Raw genomic sequence first — 20,851 nt, forward strand, 5'->3', positions numbered from 1 at the left:
TTATCGTGGCGGGGGCCCTCCTCTACCTCTGCCCCTCCCCGGCCCCGTCCCCGGGGACGGCTGACGGCCGTTCCCGGGCAGCAGCCCGGGCCCCCTGGGGCCCGGGGGCCGGTTTACAGGCCCCCGGGCGTTGGGGTTGGCCGACGCCAGCGCCACGTCCCTCTGCAGGTTGACGCCTTTACCCGCCGCCCCTGGCTTCACCTTGGTCGGCTTGGCCTCGTGCTCCGGTTTCTCTGCTGAGAGGAAACAGGTTTAATCGACGACACACTGCACCCGGGAGCGACAGCAAGGCCAGTGAGCGGAGCAGGGCACCCCGCGGGGCCCGGTCCTGGTACCCACCCGGCTCAGGAGGCGCAGGGGGGATGAGGGAGCGGTTGGGGAGCAGGTCCTCCAGGTCCTTCATCACCTGGTTGGTGCTGTCCGTGTTGTTCCTTCGGTTCTTCTCCTCGTCCCGGGCCTGGAGGCCGAGCGAGAGAGAGAGAGAGAGAGAGAGAGAGAGAGAGAGAGAGAGAGATATGGGTTGGGGTGTAAATAATTATTTGCATTCTACGGCGATTGTGACTGATATGTCGTCCTGTGCCGTTCTATTCACCATCTGCATCTTCTTCTTCAGCTCCATGTTGGAGTTTTGGTAGGCCTCAGACACCGAGTTCAGGTAGTAAATGGCCAGTCTGCGTGGACGGATATCAGAAGAGTTAGAAAAAAAAATCAACAAAAACAAATATAAATGTATGTCCCATAGAAGGAACATGGCACAGCTTCCTATGCACATAACATGTGGTAAAGTGCATGGTTTCCTGAATTTGTCCATCAACGGATGTGCTTTTTTGATGAATGCTTAATGTGCATTTTACTCACACCATGAGCAGCACAGCCGGTATGATGAGACCAGGGTTGGCTGCGTAGCTGAAGAGCGTTCCCATGAAGGCCGGAAGGTCCAGGTCAATGGTTTCCATGATGACATCAAACATCTTTGCCCTCCCACTGAGAAGAAATCAGGAAAAATAAAAAAACAAGGCACATGGTGACAGCTGTGTGTTTTTGTGATTGGAGACCACTCATGCAAGATACAGGTTGTACTCCCATTATATACTGTCATAGGGGGAGCTCTTTTTCTTGAATAATGTTTTTAATTGTTGTAGCTATCTCACTGACGGCCAATCAGGAACATTGGGGCAATTATCCACCGAGCAGGAACCATTACAGCCGCGCCTTGAAGTCGATGTGGAAGTGTTTTAAACCGTAGTTCGGCTAAAGGCCACTAGATGTCGCTCCAGAAAACCTCAAAGACTCAAAGACTCAAACATCATCATTATCATCATCATAATCATCATCATCGTCTATGGAAGAATATCGCATTCACTTGAGAAAAACAAACAAATTGCCCTGTTTTTCTGATTTATATCGTTAATTCGGAAAAAAAGAGCAGAATTTTTTTTTTCATGAAAAATGATCTCGTTAATTTGGAAAAAAAACAGAGCAGAATCATTTGTTTCATGAAAGATTATCTCATTGATTCAGAAAAAACAGGGATATTTGTTTTTTTTTCTCAAGTGAATGCAATACGCTTCCGTAATCATCACATCATCATCATGCTGAATATTAGCGTGGCTATATGTATTCATTTCGGAAGAATACCTGAAAGGTCCACAGTCGAACGAAGGCGGCAGAGTCATGATGGTGTAGACAACGGGCAGAAGACTCAGGAAGAGGATGAGGAGGAGGAGACCCATGTAGAAGTTGTTGGACTTGGAGGCCTTGAAGACCCTCTCGTGGGGCACGTTGGTGGCCATGACGGCCCAACACTGGTAGTACATGGAGGTGAGGAGGCGGAGCACGTTGATGCCGACCAGCCCGGGAGCGTAGAAGGCCCCCATCCTGGAGTGTACGGGACGCAGGACACAGGCGCCCGCCCGTGCACGGGACGCCGTGCACAGCGACGTCGCTCGACTTAATCGTGAGTAATTGGGTCACATAGCGTGTACTAAATACCATTACCCCGAATACACCCTTTGGTGGGAGCCAGCCTCACATTTATAATGAATTCACGACACCAATAATGGCCGTCGATCCCTAAGCGCATGCGTCAACGAGACGTAACGACTGTCTACGCACACCATGCGGGTTTTGTAAACATTTAATGTTTATTGAGTATGTACAATTCAGGGGAGTTCCTACCAAATCATTCCTTGATTGAAGACCAACCCAAGGACGTTGCCGCTGATATCAAACTCTCCGTATGACGGCTGGAAATACAGATAATAAATAATAAATAATAAATAAATAATAAAAAGCGACCGCGGTAATATACCGCATTTCACACAAATCTCTTGTAAACAACCTTGAACTGGGGTTAGGGTTAGGGTCATAATAATAATGATAATAATTCCGGGGGAAACACTGAGTTTGATCTGGCCGTCAACGTACAAACCCAGCCTCCAGGTCCCAGCACCAGCAGTAGTTGAGGAACCGGACGATGACGGCCCGGGCAAAGTCGCCGATCAGGATGGTGAGGTACGTCACCTGGATGTCCGACACCGTCAGCTTCACAAACTCCTGAGGTAGGCACCAAGCACACGGAGGAAAGGGGGGGATGAGGACGATCAGGCGGATAAACGATGGAACGAGGGCGACGAGGTCGTCACCGAACGCGATCGGTCCTCACTATGCCGACGGCCGTCTCCCAGCAGGGCCCTCTGATGACGTCGGACGGGTCCATGGGGGGCGGAGTGGCGTCCGTGTCGTTGCCTGGGATGGAGAAGTTGGCGTAGTACTCCTTCATGGCCCAGATGGAGGCGTTCTTGATGGACCCTTCCTCTTCCAGCTGAGAACCACACAACATGGCGGCGAGGTCACCAATGGGTTTTTGTTTTATTTTTCTGCTCAGAATCAGGATCGGAATCAGTTTATTCCGCCGGGTACGTCTGCAGATGCTAGGAATTTGTTCTGGTGAGGATTGGTGCGTTTCTCTACAGACAATTGGCATAAAAAATATATATATATATATCTCAACAGTCGGTAAAAATGGAGAATACAAATTATAAAATTACATTTTTATAAAAATTGAAGTTAAAAAGAAATAAATAAATAACAATTGTCAATATATACAAATAGGCAAAAAATACAATAGAAAACAGAGAATTGTCATATATTTAAAAAGATATACAGAATATACAAAAGGCGATACAATGCACAGGATAAATGGTTGTTATGGGCATATAGGGTACGAATTATAAATATGAATTATCACTATGTACTAACTAGTGTATTACAGTATGTTACAGTGTAATACCGGTGTTATTGCACGTATTGTCATCACATACTAAAAATACATGTGGAAATGAAAAAAGAAAATACTGAACGCACCCACTATCATTTACCAAAAGAACCCACAAAGTTGGTCTTTAACGGACGACTGACCTTGGTGTTGACCTCATCGAACAGGGCGAACAGGAAGGTGTAGAGGTTCCCCAGGAAGAGGGCGAAGATACGCCCCAGCTGCCACTTGAGAGCGATTCGGGGATGATAGTCCTCCAGCTCGGCGATGGTCTCAAACAGCGGAGGGCACACCAGGCCCAGGAGCGACATGATGAGCTCCAGCTGTGACACGAGCGCACGAGTACAGTGACATATTACGACGTGAATCCATGACATTACCCCAGGTTACAACACGTACTTTATCGGGATCACCTGTGCATTGAATTTATGTCTGTCTGTTCTACATTACCTACTTTACATTACCTACTGTAAATTACCTACATCACCTACTGCAAATGTTCTACATTATCTACTTTACATCACCTACTTTACATTACCTACTGCAAATTACCTACATTACCTACTTTACACTGCCTGCTTAACATTACCCAATTTACATCACCTACTTTACATTACCTACTGCAAATTACTTACAATACATACTTTAAAGTACCTACATTACATTACCTACTGCTAATTACCTACACTACCTACTTTACATTACCTGCTTTACATTACTTACTGCAGATAACCTAAACTACATACATTATCTACTTTGCATTATCTACTTTACATTACCTACTGTAAATTACCTACATTACCTACTTTACATTACCTGCTTTACATTACTTACTGCAAATAACCTACACTACCTAAATTATCTACTTTGCATCATCTACTTTACATTACATACTTTACACTGCCTACTGCAAATGACCTACTTTACATTAACTACTGCTAATTACTTAGACTTGATTTTTTTGCATTCTAGGTACCTATTTTTTTACTTTATAATGAGTTCTTTCCTGTCATAATGCATTTTTTTTGCACTTTGCCTTGATGCTTCTGGTGTTTCATGTAAAGCCCTTTGAATTGCCTTGTTGTTGAAATGCGAATACGGGTGGCTGTGCACTGTCACTGTATAACGGCTTTGACCTATCTGAAACAGCGATATCAGATAACTGAGGGATCTCCAGACCTGTTCTCCGGGGCTAGGATATCATCTTGACACGGTTAAATGCTATTCGGGGAATGGACAAAATAATTGTTAACCTAGAGTAAAACAAGGTTCCTTTGATTAATTTTTTGCACTGCACTGTAACTTGTATGCATTCCATGTATTCTATTATTTTACTTTATGCATTCTATGTATTCTATTATTTTAATGTATGCATTCTATGTATTCTATTGTTTTAATGTATGCATTATATGTATTCTATTATTTTACTTTATGCATTCTATGTATTCTATTATTTTACTTTATGCATTCTATGTATTATATTATTTTAATGTATGCATTATATGTATTCTAATATTTTACTTTATGCATTGTCCTCTTATAATGTGTTTCTTTAGCATTTTGTCTAAATGGTTTTGATGTATTATGTAAAACACTTTGCCTTGTTGTTGAAATGTGCTTTATAAATAAACTTGCCTTGCTTTGCCATACATTACCCATTGTGAATTACTTACACTACACTATAATTATAATTATAATTATTATTATTATTATTATTATAAAAACAAGCGGAATTACCTGAATCAAGATAGTTTTATATGATCTTATCTTAACAATAATTATAACAACCTGGACATCATTACCTCGTTCTTCTCGTACCAGCTGAGGTCGTCCCTGTTTGCAAACTCCTGCGACCTCTTCACCACGAAGTAGATGAGGTACCCGCTCCCTCCCAGGCTGCAGATGATCATGAAGTTGGCCAGAACCCTCAGAAACCTCCGCAGGTGGATGTTCTCGTCCTTCTGGTTCTCCTGCTCGTCCACGATGGACTCCTGTGCTTTTCGGAATGAGAGCACAGAGGTCAGTGAAAAAGAAATCAATCAGTGCAGTAACACATTTTAACAACAAGAAGAAAAAAAAAGACAATTTCAATTCAGTACAAAATACAGATAATCGATCAATATATTTAACAAACACACAAAAAGTTTGTATTCTTTAATAATATGTGAGGTTTGGATTAAACTTTTCTAACTATTTGTACAGAAATGTATTACCAAAATTGGATTCCATTCCATCTGTGTTGTTTATGCCTGTTTTTGGTCATTTATTGTTTTTATGTCATTTGTTTTAGCTAAGCGTCTTACAATAATCATCATGACAGTAAAGCCCATTGTCAAAGTTTTTTGAAATGTCAGGCATATTATTATGGCCCTAAATGCGGGCAAAAATAAAAATGTAAAAAATAATGTATGTATACTGTATATGTCTGTGTTTAAACAATGATGGTGTTTTTTTTCACATGTCAGGGAGTTTCAATTCATATATATAAATGTACTAAATAAATCAATAAAATAACAATGTTTAAAATAAATGAAAATATCACTAAAATGTGGTCAAATTATATATATATATTTTTATTTTATTTTGTATTTTGTTTATTTCTCATCACCGTGAAAGCCATTCCTCATCAAACCATATGAGGCTATGAGCTGCACGTGCTCACCTTAAAGCTGGTCGTGATGGAGGCGTACTTGTTGTCTGCCGTCTCCGAGTTGCCGATGAGGTAATCCCAGCTGGTGAACATCTTCCAGGCGAAGGTGAACTCCCCCTCCTCTCCGTCTCCGCCGCCCACATCAGCGTTCTTCGCCATCCTGGACGCAAAAACGTGCGCGACGGGCGGCAAACGCTGGATTATAATCCTCACATCCACACAAACGACAGTGAGGGCGTTCGGCAAACGTAAAAAAGCCGCAGGCCTTTCTCATCGGCTCCGTTCATTACATATATATCTTTTTGGCTTCACTCTGGGTAAGAACCCGAAAGGACCTCCGGTGCAGACTCACGTTCGGATCACCACCATGAGGCTGTAGCCGAAGGTGCCGATGCCGACCATGAGGTAGGACAAGGGCAGCCTGAACTTCAGCAAACCAATGGTCCTCTGGTCGTTGTAATACCCGTAGAACAGGACAGAATACTTGCAATAGCCCTGAAATAATGAGACGCCGATCAGATTCAGCGGGTTGTGGTGGTATTTCAATGTATTCTAGCCTTTGCTCTTCGACCAGAGATGGTTTAACGCACTGGCTGTTTTAGATATCTAAGGGCAGTGTGAAAGTCGCGGTCGTCACATACGTTAAAGTCCATGAGAACAGAATAGTCTTGAGCGGTGGCTTGGTCCGCCCTGGGCACAGTCTTCCTGGGAATGGATCCATAGGGAAGGCCCATCAGAACCTGGGCATTCAAATTTTTTTCATTTTTAATTAATTAATTTTAATGAATTAATTGATTAAAAGGGTTTGTCAATTTATTGAATTAGTTTAAGAAAAAAAGGAAAAATATCAATGACAATTCTTTTTTTTTTTTTTTTACCTCTGGGATTACCACCAGTCCAAAGGTGAAGCCGAAGAGCACCAGGTTCATGCCGTACATCCACCGTAGGAAGATGAAGTAAGATGCCACGGACGACCCAAAGTGACCTGCAGTGTGAGTGAGGACACGGTGGTTGCGCGGTCGTCGGCGCTAATGCACGGAGAGGGCGGGGGTGGGGGCGGCGCGCACACTCACTTTCCACCTCCTTGATCTTCCTCTCCCACGGGATGCACGCCGTGCGGAAGTTCTCAAAGTCCCGTTGGAACTTGATCCATTTCTGGCATCGGCAGCAACAAAATACGTGAAAAAAATAGATTGAGACATCTTCAACAAAAAAGTGCAGTTAGATAGTCTTGAAATGCGTTATAATTTCTATACAATCCATTTGGAGCTCCATCAATACTCTGTATAATAATTCCTAATGTGCAATATGAAACATACCATGAACAAGATAACAGAAATAAAACATCAATGGCGCTGGCTTTAAACCCAGGCATAATTAAAGGGCGGTGGGGCAAAATGGCCTCCATGCTGGCCCTCCCATCTGACTGCTGTTGTAGGGAAGCCCTATGCTGATGTGTCCTGACCTTGGTCATCATCACTTTGTAGGCGTACCACTTCCTGCCTTTCCCTTTGCCCAGGGCGCCTTCAAACTTGTCCACGAACTGCTGAGCCTCCCTGGAAGGAGACGGCGAGGTCACAGATCAAACGACTGTTAAACACCAGTAGCTGTGTCGCTGCGGGCACCAACACATCTTTTGGGGTCCTAAAGCGGATCATATGTACGGACGTCTCTACTGGACTTGGAAGACAATCCACAAATATCTCAACATCCACAAACATGTATTTCTCAATTTGTGTTGGGTTTATTTGAGTGATTTGCGAATAGGCTTTTAAATATAAAATATGTGTTTACATAGTAAACACATGTTTTAATTTTTAATAATTTCACCCCGACAAATACATGTGAAGTCATATTCGTCCATTTGTGGATCGCTTCCTGTCAGTTTGTGGATCCACGTGACTTTGTGACTTCCCCCTATTTATTTGTGGACTTTTGTCCAACCCACAACCGCAGCAGATCTGCAGAAATAAATCCACGAATGGGAGGTGCAGTCACGAGCTGAGTTCCCTAACATGAGCCGAGGGTATTACTGTCTGTCCTGGAACAAGGCTAAAACAGGCGTCGGTGGACTTTCATTTCGTAATTTCCCAATTAATTATTTTGATTTGCCAGTGCCGCGTTGCGATCGGTTAGATGCAGATGAATGGGGCGCGGTTATCGTTTTTCGGCGAGTGACGAGATTGGACAAAAACAAATACGTCCACAAAAAACAGCAATAAAACTAGTAAAATAACTTTTTCTATTTAAAAATCAAAATATGTGTTTACGGCGTAAGTTGTGTGAATTTGCAAATCGCTCGAATAACCACAACACACACAAAAAAAAAAACAGGGTTGTGGATGGTGAGATATTTGTGGATTATCAGAAATCCAATATAAAAAAAACCTCCGTAATAATAAAATCGTTTACTTGAGGTGCGTGAGCCGCCTCCTCATCCGCCACGGTTTGGTCCTGATGTTGGCAATCAGTTTCTTCTTCTCCTCCACCTCCTCCATCAGCCGGGCCATCTCTCCCTCCGACATGGAGTCCTCCTCCTCGTCCGAGTTGGTGTTGGAGTCAGACGAGCTGGGGAGGGAGGGAGAGAGAGATGAGTTAAAAATTTGACTTTTTTTAACACCAACTTTTGAAAGTCATCGTTTTCCCACTTCGCCGCCCTCCGTACCTGCTTTCAGCTTTCTTCTTCTTCTTCTTGTCCTTTTCCTCCCCTTTGTCCTTCCCTTTGTCCTTCCCTTTGTCCTTCCCTTTGTCCTTCCCCCTCCCACCTCCTTTCCTCCCCTTGGCGTCCTCCTCCTCCTCCTCCTCCTCTTTTTGCCTCTTCCCTCCTTTCTTCTTGCCCCTGGTTTCCTCGGGGCTGTCGTCGTCGTCGTCATCGCTCCCCTGGGCTTTCCCTCCTTTCCTCCTGTTGGCTCCTCCTCCTCCTCCTCCTCCTCTTCCTCCTCTTCCTCCTCTTCCTCTTCCTCCTCCTCCCCCTCCTCTTCCTCCTCCTCCGCCTCGATTCTTCTTCGGAGCATCGTCCCCGCTCTCGTCGTCGTCGTCGTCGTCGTCGCCCCTGCGTGATTTCGCGGGTTTCTTCCTGTTCACCGCCTTGCGTCCCCTGGGGGCCTCCTCCTCCTCTTCCTCCTCCTGCTCCTCCTCCTCCTCCTCCTCGCCGGCTGCTTTCTTGCCGCGGGCTCTACTCCTGGCGCCTCCTCCCCGTCCGCCACGCGGCCTCCGGGGCCCTCTCCTCTGACCCCCATCCTCTGTGAGAAGTACCCAGAGCTTTTTACCACAAAAAAAGTACAGATACCCCCGGCACAGAATGACTGCAGGTCAAGTGAAAGAACCAGCACTCGTTGTTGAATGTACTTAAAGTATTTTCGAGTAAAAGTACCCGTTATATCCAGTGTCCTGCTACAGTCTATAATACTCTGGAAAGTGATAGTCGCTGATTTAGGCAGAAGATGCAGGTCTATAAAGTCGCGGGAGACACAATAATCCGTCAACAACAAACTATACGAGATGTGAAAATGTTATTCAAAGGGAATAAAAATATGTTTTATTTGACTTTTTCAATAGACCACTGTTTATTTTCATGTGCGTATGAAGCCATGGAAGTTGCATCGCACATACCACAAAATAATATGACAGTATTACCGTCACAATTTCGAGTCGGGAGTACGAACACATAAAGATAAATACTTAATTTAAATTATTTTAAATTAAAATGTGATCATTTGTGTGTAATATGATGTTTTATGATGTTTGATGGGGTCTGTCAAGCATCACCCATCCGCCCCGTCGCTGATAATAAAGGGAGAAAACCGGTTTAAAAACAATTCTAAGTGATATTTATATATATTTAAAAAAAAAAAGTGTTTACTGTTGTTTACTGCAAATTATTTACTCATGGATTGAATCCTGAGTATACAGAGGATCCCTGTCATCGATGGATGATCACTGTCTTCGTCGTGCTTTTGCTGTGTGTTCCTAGGGAACGCCACTGTTACCCTCGTACTCTGCTCCACTTCCACCGCTGGCCTTGCCGCCGTCGACCATCGTCTGGGTTTAACGTTTCCCGGCGCGCTCCCCGCGCCGCTGCCTGAAACACTGCTCCGCTCGGATCCACTCACCGTCGCTGTCGCTCAGTTCGCCGTCGACCTCGATCCCCACTGTGAGGAGGTACACGCACCGGACAGCAGACGCATCAGCAAACATCCCAAAATACTCATTGCACGTTTCTTCTTTCCGTGCTTGGCGACTGCACTGAATCCGTTCGTAGGGGGATTAGATGGACACTCGGGCAACACACACACACACAAACACACACACACTGGAAATATTGTGAATTTTAACATTCAAAAAAGGACATTATTAAAACTACGCAGTACTTCAGCAGGTCAAGATTAATATAGGGCAGTAGATGAAAATGGGCCATTTGCTTTGAAAATATATATTAAAATACAATATATAATGTTATATAATATAATATCATAAAATATAATATCATAAAATAAAATATAATATCATATCATACCATATCATATCATATCATATTATATTATATCATATAAATATAGTAATTTACTAATATTATTAGTAATATTATTATAATGTCCCCCTAAATTCAGAACGGCCTCGAAATTGTAATTCAGTGTACTTCTTGTCTTCATCACTGAATAAAAGTGCTCAATTACTTTAGGATTAAATAGGAAAGAATCAATATATAGAGTCAATATATAATCAATTAAAAAACAACAATAAAAAGATATAAGATGAGATAAGATAATGCCTGTGTGAGAAATTCAGGAAATTGCAGAAGAATTCCAGATTTCCTAATAGTCCTAATGATAGACCAAATATATGATGACATTATATTTATAATGATATAATGATATCATAGTCTATATGATGATATAATATATATGATGATATAATGATATAATAGTCTATATGGTGATGAACTCACCGTCCTCCAGTTTGGATATCTCACTCTTTCTGGGCATGGTGATGAATTCAAATTTATGACCTGGTTCTGGTCCTGTTGGGTAGTCAAGCACCAAACCCAGGTCCAGGCTGGGTCCCCGGTCACCTGTACCACCTCCACCTGGTCCCAACACCCAACCCGGGTAACTCAGAATCCTGTCGCTATGACGACCGCTGCATGTGACGGTCCTGCACATGTGGCTCCATGGCAAGACTGTCCAGGATGGTAACACGACACATTGATGGATGGACGGACGGACAGACAGACAGACAGACAGACAGACAGACAGACAGACAGACAGATAGATAGATATCAATAACCTCCCCTTGACCATTTCTGTTCTGTATTTTTTTTCCAGCTATTTGTGAATATTTGGATTTGTTTTTGTTTTATTTTTTTACTTTGCTTTCTATTCTGTTTTAATACATTTCCATGATATCATTTTTATTATTATTATTTTATGTATTTATTTGTTTTTATTTAAAAGGCATATTGTCTGTGGGTGTGCTCGGTTCTGCCTAATAGCCGGAGCCCGGGGCATCAGGAGCCGGGACACTCTCACTGGTCCGGCCACCGGAGCTCACACTGCAGCGAAACTAAACATTTAATGAGGACTAAGGTTTCCCTTTCTGTCCCAGCCCAGCAGGGGCCACCAGCAAGAAACGACAAACCAACCACTTTTGTCTTGTTTTGGTTTTTTAACTCCAATACCACCCCCTCCTACATGCTGCTCAGTATTTAAATTCCACATCAAAAAATACACACACACAAAATTTTACATTGTGACAGTGGTGTTGTGTTGTGTTGAAAGGCATGTGATCAGCAATTAACCCCGATCCCCATTAAATAATAGAGGGGAGATCGTCTTCCATGAGCTGAATTCCATTCCATTACACGGTCGTCAGCCGCATCAAGTCAGACACGGATCACACCTTTAAAATACTTTTAACTTGCACTGAAAAAAATCCCAAAAACCCAGTTTGTCTGTTAACTTGCTGCCAATATTACACTGGTGTGGTGCGAGGGTGATGCGGTCTAAGCAGTCACATCTTTCTTGGATCTAGGTAAATGGGCGTGGGATCAGGGTGGCTGTACGCCTGTTGCTCACCAGAGCAATAAACGAGCAACAGGTAAATCACCCATCCCCACACACACGGGGAGAGCCTCTGTCGTGACTTGTGTCCATCTGCTCCAGGCTTGTTCCATCTTGTCGCTCTCTACAACAAAGTGGTGTCTTTGCCACTCGTGTGATCTGCCACTAATGGTCGTGTGCTGTTTTTGGTCGAGATATGGTCTGAATTATAAACCAAATCATCATTTTCCAAATGGATTATGGTGTTATACAGTATTTTGGAATGCATCATTTTGCAGTGAGACTTTGCTGAACTCTTCCTCTGGTTGCTTGACCGGGGTGGCTGTAATATGAATATATGAAATTGTGAAATAATTTCACAACTTTGTATGACTTTCTTTTATTGTCCGTGTGCTGCTCCAACATTTTCTTTTGCCGGGGATGATTACACCACCTGTTTATCCATCCATCCATCCAGAGGATGGATGGCGGATGTGTGGACAGACGATGAATACCCGGGCCAGTAACAACACTAAAATAATGTATTAAATAAAACATGGATGTGTCTACTGTATCTGTTCTGTAGCGGGTGTTGTGTATCCTGCTGTTGGGTGATGTTGGGCGGAGTATCAAACAGTGTGTGACCTCCGGGAAGCCGTGCTGCTGCTTCCCATCTGCCCCTGGCTCGGTGCGACGCCTCCTCCCATGATGAGTCCTGGCTGGGTGCCTTCGCCGTGAACCCATCTACTAATTTCCCTTAATGGCACCGTTTCATTTCAAGGCAATTACTACATTTATCATTAGTGATGATTGACGAAAATTACTGACAGGAAACCATACTTGACATTGCCGTCATAAAATCAAATTGATTTCGTAAAGGCCCCATGAAGCATGGACACTCCAGGAAAATGTGAAAAAAAACAGAACACTAGCATTTCACTAAAAGCTAAATTTGTACCACACACACACACATTCATCTCTGTTGACTTTATGAAGTGTGTTGATTTCCCTGTGGGTCATCCGGCACTTTAGATCAATTTGACTTTAAAGCCAGAATTGTTTTCTTAAAATAATTTGCACGATTGTCCTCCCACTGAAAACAGCAGAACCATGCATATCATTTTGGGGAAAAGCTTTTCAAATGAGGATTGACTAAAAAATAACCCTGGCCACCACGAGTTCCACTGTTTCAGGGTGGTTTGCTCTTTCCTTAAAATCTGTTAGTAGTTTAATTTTACTTTTCCTGCGGACAAAAAAAACAAAAAAAAAAAACATCCAATAGGAAGAACCAAAAAACAAAGTGTCAGTCCCAAGTGCTCGGATTAAATCAGATTTGTAGTAGAAAAATACCCAGACACAGTACTCTAAAGGCCTGCGGCACAAATCCCTTCTGTAAAAACTATTCACGTCAATCCATTGGAGGCTACCACCTGCTCGTCAACAGGGTTAGTGCCAGCGGGAAGTTTTGTAGCAGCATTTTATTTATTAAATCGCCCCCCCCTCCCATATGTACATTTTCTGAGATCTTACACTTCACTAAAGCATATAAAACAATTTAAATTCCTATAAAGGAGACTGCGCATACGCCACTAGAGCAAACTTAATACAAATACTACGACTGCTGTTTAAGAGCGTCTAAAGATGCTGAGGAACAAAAATAAAAAAACTTAAAATATCAAGTTATATCTCTGAAGTTTTATTTACATGATGCAATATTCAGTAATTTTGGTAGGAAGATTATGTGCACTGCCGTTTATAAATAAAGGTTATTGTACAAACTTGCATAACTAAGATAGAGGCAAAAAATAAAAAATAAACAAGAAGCCACAAGAAATTAAATATCAAAACAGAAATCTTAAATCTTTGACCACTCGTTCACTAAGTCACTGCGGCATCCGTCCACCTGAGGACGGAAGACATTCACTGGACACACATCCAAACACTTCCAACACAAAGTCGTCGGCTCACACCTGAAACAAAAGCGCAAAGTATTTCAAACCGGTAAAAGATAAAAAATATTAGTGGAGCCAACCCTAAAAAAAAAAAAAAGAAAATACACCTAAATAAAGTCAGCCTCAATGTTTCATGTCATTCACACCATCTTCTAGAAAGAACACAAAAAAAAACATGACTAAAAAGTATTTTCGATGCCGTCTAATGACATTATACATCAGCGTTGAGCGGTTTGTTTTATTTTGATTATTTGTTTTTTTTTTTTTTTGACGCTTGGTGCACCCACGTTACTGGAAAACAAAAATGCAGCTCGGCATTCAGCTCTCGATCCACAGGAGAATATTTCAAACGGTGGGCGCAGGCCGTTTTTCTGGTGCCTCAAACACAAAACACAGCAAGGAGGCGGAGCTCGCAGAACCGCAAGGAGGCGTTATTAGAACATATTTAATCACGCGCGCGTGTGTGTGTGTGTCTCCTTGGTCCCAGAGTCAAGACGGGTCGATAGGGGATAGATCAAGACCCCGTCAGATCATATTACAGAGTCAAGTAGGGAGGCTTAAAAAGAACCGTTCACTCTGCTCGGGCTCCTCGGGGGTGGAGAAGGAGGAAAGATAAACTACCCACAAAAATAAAAAAAAAGAACGAAACCAAAGCCCTTTTGCTGATCGGGCCAACAGAGGGCGCCCCCTGCTGGGGCGGCGTCGCAAGCGGCATGGCTGCGGTCCTTAGAGCGTTCCGGGAGCTAAGGTGACCAAGACGGGAGCTTCTCCCCCACACTTGTTTCAATTCTTCTTCTTCTTCCCCGCCAGATCAATTTAGAACCCAATTCCAAATATGTTATTTCATACAACTTCAACAAAACAAATCCATTCTGTAACAAAACATAAACGGGTCCTTGAGGATACACGCTGGGCCAAAGACCATCTGCACCCCCCCCCCCCCCCGACCAACCCCAAAACGCTGATCAGGCCTCGGTCTTCGAGGTCGAGGTGTGTTCCCCCGTCGCTCATATTCTCTGGATCTTGTCGGCGACTATCACAGGGTTCTCTTTGCGGATTTTGGCGGCGGCTTCCGCTCTGTAGTCGAACGGGCAGTTGTGCTTGTCCGAGTATCGGTGAATCCCACAAAACAGGTTTCCACAGCGACAGTCAAAACCTGGAACGCGCAAGGAGCCGGAGTGAGTCAAACCGAGCCGACGGGACAGGAAGTAGAGCAGCCATGATTATTTACGAAATTTGAATTCCATCTAATTAGTAGTGTAATAACAAAAAAATAGCTCCAGTGCACCTTCCACCCTGGCAAGAGCTGGGTTAGTTCAGATACATCTTGCATATTTTGTTAAAATAAAAAAGATATTTTTTAAATAGAGCTACATTTGGAACTACTATAAAATAGGGAAATTACAAAAAAACAGGTATAACAACATTTTATGATAGTAACACTACAGATCTACCTAGTGAACAGTAATCTATTGACAGGGAACATATAAAATTTGGCCACATCATTGATTCTCCTCAAACTGATTGAGACTCACCCAATTCATTCTGATTTATTTCCCCACATTAGTTTAAAATTCCCCTTAAATTTGGAGGAGCCAGTTACATTACACCAACAACCTTGAGATAAATTCTAACTTAATTTAATACAAATCAGACATTTGTTTTAGGCGAGATTTCCATTTACATGAACACATTGACAAGGCTTCACTCAGGTATGAAACCCATGATCAAAAGAACAGTAATCCAGACACGAGACATACCTGTAAGGCCAATCTTTTTGCGACACATAAAGCAGCGGTTCTTTCTAAGTTTTGGGGGTTCGGGCGTTTTTGGGTCCTCGCCGCTCGCCGTGCAGGGCTGTGAGGTTGAGGGCGCTGCTTGGGTGAAAGGAGAAAAAGGAGAAGAAACAAAAGTTAGTAAGGTGACAAAGTCCTGAATGGGGCAGTGACTTTCATGAAATCTTAGTTGAGGCTTAATTGTCATTCAAATAATTAAATTCTTAATTCATCTCACTATTATAGTTGCATTAAAAAATGCCTATTGAAGAGCCATTTGAGATGAAAATATATAAATAAAGAATTATTTTATTTTTTTAAATTGTTTCAATTCCAGGTCCAGAAAGTGAAAACGCCATGTTTTCATTCCAGCCATGCACTGATCAGCTGATTTCACCCTTTGGCTTGATGCCAACTGGTAGATCAGTACGTCTACTCACGTTGGCCCTCCCTAAAACAAGGAATTAAAATGGGGACTACGAACCACTGCGTACCGGGAACAACACCCCACAAGACCTGCCCTGATCCAGTCATCTGACCCTACCTTAGGAACCTTAGTCACCTGTGACTTGTCTTGCCATCTTTGCACTTATAGCTTATCTTTCCTGGAAACGAGGACCACAATGGAAATGTTATCCTTTATTTTTTGTTATATTTAAAATCAATGTGTATGATCTGGTGCACACACACACACACACACACACACACACACACACACACACACACACACACACACACACACACACACACACACACACACACACACACACACACACACACACACACACACACACACACACACACACACACACACATCAAAAATCTTTTGAGTGGCTCTTTACTTTCTGAACATGGATTTTCCCCGACTGCAACATTTCTCACCTTGGCTCAAAATTCCCCCTTTCATTTGGAATAGAACCACACAGATTGTCGAATCGACAAACAGAACAAAAACACCCCTCGGCTCAAACGCGTGCGATCAGGCCATTATGTAACCATTTGTGAAAGCGCTGGTCTCGATTTCTCGCCCGCCACAGGGATACGCTGCACCCACCGAGTTCTGCTTGCTCGTGTTTAACCGAAGCTCCGCTCTCTTCGCTCGAGAGGCTTAGCGTCGACATCTGCTGCGTCACAGAAGTGGAATCTTCGCCACTGTCATGGAAAGGAAACATGCGCGTTAATAACTTATCACGTATGCTTGGCCGCCTTGAAAATCACCACCGACCAAGAGGTTCTGACAGGATGAGGGAAGTGAGCAAGGATGGCCACATCAGTCTAAGCGTGCGGCTCTCAAAAAGGTTCCGCAAACAAGAACCTGTTTTTGGAAGCGGCGACAGAAATGACTTCCCTCATGAAACACGGCATTAGATTTTAGGTGTGAATCGGCTCCATCTACTGGCTGAAAGGGGCTCTGCGCCTCAATTTTTAAAAGGACGACGGTCCCGATTCCCAACAACCTCACTCCACTGACTGACCCGGAACTTTAGAAAGTCTTCGCCAACCTCTTTGTATTTTCTCAATTTTCACTGAACGGGGGGGTTTACCTTCAAACATGTTGGCGTCGGCTCTTTTCATCAAACCCACTCACCTGAGAACCTGAGTTGCGACGGCCTCAGCGGTGGCGGCAGCTTCAGCGGCCGCAACCTCCGCCGCGGCAACGGCATTTAAAGTGGCTTCCAACGCCTTCATAGGAGAGTTCTCCATTGTTGGGCCAATAGACACGCTGTTGCCACCTGCGGAATATAATCTCAGGTCATGACAAAAACAAAGACAACATGGGAGAAGCAACCTTGGTGAAAGGACCCACACAATCAAAACCCTCATATAAAGGATGATATTTGACCTATTATAGTAAATAAAATGTGGGTATAGCAGGAACAGTAGGTCCTACCCATTGCACTCAGGGAACTCACTCCTCCATTGTTTTGTCTAGACAGGTGGTCCTTGTGGCAGACAGAGCACATGCCATTGGTCCTGGGGTTGCCATAGAAACCACAACCCATGGCACAGAGCATAGGAACCGGACTCTGATTGGTCTCCTGGGCCATAATTCAGTCTGCCGCCCAGTGAGATGACCTGTGGAGCCAAACAACCTCCTTTGAGAGACGCTTTAAGCCGAATCATTACCAGACAAGTAGAAAACAAGATTTGCCGGTGATTATTTACTGGATGATTAAACAAGAAATTGGCTCCTGAACGTGCACACCACCGGCCAAAGTCAGTAGATTAACCATATGTAAACAATCAACTTTCACAGTGGCAACTTCAGCGGTTTCACAGTACAGATTGTAATTCTGCTTTGTTAACCAGTTGGCAGGGACTGGTAAAGCCAAAAAAGATGCAGCAGCCAAGTCGGCCAAGTTTGGAGGAAGACACTCAGAAATCCCCTCGGCAGAAACGTCCCTCCTTTGTCGTCACAACAAGTCACTGAACAGGCTTCCTTTTCAGCGAGTCGGGGCCCTATTAAAAGTGCAGTGTGACACACCCGCCAACCGCCATGCCTGGCGCACAGATCTATTGTTCCACGAAAGGTTAATGACATGAAACCACTTTTAACAGCCTGGGGGGAGCTTAATTGCATTAGTGATAATAACAGGGATATGTTTTTAATGTTTGTGTTTTGTTTTTAACACACAGACTACTTAAGACCAGGTCTGGATCAAAACTACTGTACTTAAAAGTAAACACACTGGACTACTTTACAATAGAGCCTAAAGAGCATTTCAAACATCATTTCAGATTTGTGAAACCTTAATTCAATATGTGGAAACAGGAACAAGGCCGAATTTCACTGCACTTTTACTGACTGGCCACTTAAATCCAGGTCTGGATCCAAAACTACTGTACTTACAGCAGTCAGCCCAGGAGTAGGTCATAATAAGAGGCATATATGAATAGCCTTTTCAACTGTTTCAGAAAAATAAGCACATACATGCATGTGACGCTTGCGGTGGCTAAACGGAGAAGATGAGTTAGTACTTTATCAACCCCCGAGGTCGAAATCCGTGTGCCGAGGCAGAGAAGAGGCTTGGAAACACAAGAGTTAAATCCCTCCAACCGACGGGCCGTGCTCCCTTCGCCCCGTGGATCCACTGAGTCATGCTAGCAGCACGGCACGCTCCTTCACCGGAACACCGGCCTCCCAAAAGCCCAAACACGAGCGATGGTCCCCCCTCGACATGGCTGGAGCACAACGGCTTAAGTAAAATGGATACCACGAGCCATCATGTCAACTGGGACGTTTAAAAGTTTGTTTTAAGCCGGAGATTCACGAGTTAGCGGCTAGCCCTAGCCGGCTAATGCTAGCCGCTAGGCTTTGTCCATTGTTTTGTGTTTGGTTCCCTGGTTCGTACGTCCCGCTGTGGCCAACGAGAACACAAGACAAAACGAGCAACGGCAGCTTTTTTTTTAAAAGGGACTAAATCACGCTGACGCTCCGTTGGGGAGACGGTTAGCCCGGCTCGGACGCGAGGAAGCTAACACGCCAAACGAGTGTCGGGCCAACTTTATTAACGTCGGGACGCACGGTTCTAACTCCCCGTCCACGGGCGAAGCTCCCACGGCGTAGGAAAACAAAATAACCCCAAATAAACCCGAACTTGGGCAAAGGCCACCGACACAGTGGGATTATCAACCGCAAGGAGCCAAGAAGAACCGCACGACTCGGCTTGTAAACAACAAGTTTATCGGCAGTTTAACCGACCCGTGCTCGACAAAGCCAAGCCTCCCCACGCTGAGAGCAGCGGCGTGGGCACAAGTCTGCCGCCGGCTGTCGTTCTGTTTTCAGCTTTTTTTTTTTTTTTTTTTGCTCCTTTGCGTGTGTCTTTCGGTCGCGGACGCGCCGTGGGAGCCGAATGTGTCGCGCTGTCGCTTCGCGGCGCACTCACCTCCTTCCGTTCTGCGTGGGGTCGCGGGGAGCGACGGCGCGCCCGAATATAAAGGGGGGGAGTCTCTGACGTCACACAGAACGCCGCGCTCTGATTGGACGAAGCGGGTCCGAGTCTTGGCCGACGCTTTGTTTTGTTTTGTTATATTTAGGGGTTTTTTTTGCGAGCGATTTTTTTTCCCCCCCACTTATTCAACCCAATTCAACGCCTTTAAATGGCGCAGTCCAACTGGAAATGTCAACGCTTCAGTCCCGTGTTCCAACGGTGGAAGATGAAGCTGGGGAAAGACGCTCCTTTGTGACCCCCGTCGCAGAGGCCCTGAAGAGAAGCCCCGCCCCCTCCGCTGGACCCCTGTTTATTATAAGTTTCTGAATATGACGCACGTGTCGCCTGTCCAAATTGCACCCAATTCGACACTGCACCACCGTGCGTCCCCGGCGATACACCCGCAGCGTGTGAGGTAGATCGGATGAACGGTTGTCCAGATAATCGAAGAGACAGGCCAGGCAGACAGACAGGCAGTCATACAGACAGACAGACAGACAGACAGACAGACAGATTCCTCCCAGTGCATGCCTGTTCAAAATGGCACAGTTTTAACAAAAGGTGACGACAACTTTGCGACAAAGACCAAGCGACCAGAATAATGTGCAGGCGTGCGTCTTGCGCTTCACTATGATGATGATGTCACAAAGCGCCGCGCTTGGTGGAATTGGATGACGATGTCACAAAGCCCCCCCCCCCCCCGCTTGGTGGAATTGGATGACGATGTCACAAAGCCCCCCCCCGCCGCTTGGTGGAATTGGATGACGATGTCACAAAGGGGCCCAGCCAGAAAGGGCTGTTGGCTTGTTCATTCAAAGTCAATTAAAATAACATGGGCTGCGTGTCCAAATTGCACCAAATTGCACTAAGGAAATACAGACAGAAAGACAGACAGACAGAGATTCCTGCCTTTATAAGTAGATTATAGTTAATTAGATAATAACACAAGCAATACGCCTTGGGGGAATGTATATTTACATGTATTAAATGAATATGAGATAAGACAACGTCACACCTCAGGGAAATAATAATAATGACCATATATGGTCACTGAATCATGTGGTTTCCTGGTGCGCGCAGCCTGTTGAAGCTGTATCTCAGTTTATGTACGTCTACAGCTGCTTTTATCTGGACCAAACAGTCATATCATGCAAACACACATAACCTTATGGCCGTGGTTATAGCAAAGGTGTGTCTGTTAAACTTAAACGTCTTTGTAACTGAATA

At 44.2% G+C, this 20,851-nt stretch overlaps 2 protein-coding genes across 3 annotated transcripts; both read right to left on the bottom strand.

Moving 5' to 3' along the window:
• On the bottom strand, nucleotides 1-9,965 carry tmc2a (transmembrane channel-like 2a; the record flags this gene model as incomplete). The annotated part of the gene is made up of 19 exons (XM_080017703.1): nucleotides 1-236; nucleotides 340-457; nucleotides 593-671; nucleotides 859-984; nucleotides 1,639-1,878; nucleotides 2,179-2,246; nucleotides 2,428-2,556; nucleotides 2,666-2,824; nucleotides 3,421-3,600; nucleotides 5,080-5,268; nucleotides 5,940-6,087; nucleotides 6,280-6,422; nucleotides 6,569-6,667; nucleotides 6,806-6,912; nucleotides 7,001-7,082; nucleotides 7,393-7,483; nucleotides 8,340-8,495; nucleotides 8,593-8,979; nucleotides 9,925-9,965. 19 exons carry the CDS (start codon nucleotides 9,963-9,965, stop codon nucleotides 1-3), a joined length of 2,778 nt encoding a protein of 925 aa, XP_079873829.1.
• Nucleotides 9,966-13,640: 3,675 nt separating this feature from the next.
• LOC307242907 (AN1-type zinc finger protein 5-like) lies at nucleotides 13,641-19,593 on the bottom strand. Of its 2 annotated transcripts, none has more exons than XM_080017530.1 (6): nucleotides 19,580-19,593; nucleotides 17,584-17,768; nucleotides 17,281-17,425; nucleotides 16,747-16,844; nucleotides 15,678-15,791; nucleotides 13,641-15,073 (listed from the first exon to the last, which is right to left on the bottom strand). In XM_080017530.1, the coding sequence occupies exons 2-6, from the start codon at nucleotides 17,738-17,740 to the stop codon at nucleotides 14,925-14,927; spliced, it is 663 nt and encodes a 220-aa protein (XP_079873656.1). In that variant the 5' UTR covers nucleotides 17,741-17,768; nucleotides 19,580-19,593; the 3' UTR covers nucleotides 13,641-14,924. The 2 variants fall into 2 exon arrangements, with proteins under 2 accessions (XP_079873656.1, XP_079873657.1); XM_080017531.1 differs by lacking the exon at nucleotides 19,580-19,593 and adding an exon at nucleotides 19,396-19,520.
• Between the last annotated feature and the right edge of the window lie 1,258 nt (nucleotides 19,594-20,851).

Source organism: Zeus faber (genome assembly GCF_960531495.2).
Source record: "Zeus faber genome assembly, chromosome: 17".
Lineage (NCBI taxonomy): Eukaryota > Metazoa > Chordata > Actinopteri > Zeiformes > Zeidae > Zeus > Zeus faber.

Bases quoted from the DNA above. Each gene is read 5' to 3' on its own strand.
- LOC307242907 (XM_080017530.1), bottom strand. From the start codon at position 17,740: ATGGCCCAGGAGACCAATCAGAGTCCGGTTCCTATGCTCTGTGCCATG. The intron at 17,426-17,583 runs GTAGGACCTACT...TATATTCCGCAG, and splicing joins GAGTTCCCTGAGTGCAATGG to GTGGCAACAGCGTGTCTATT. The intron at 16,845-17,280 runs GTGAGTGGGTTT...TTTCCATGACAG, and splicing joins GTCGCAACTCAGGTTCTCAG to TGGCGAAGATTCCACTTCTG.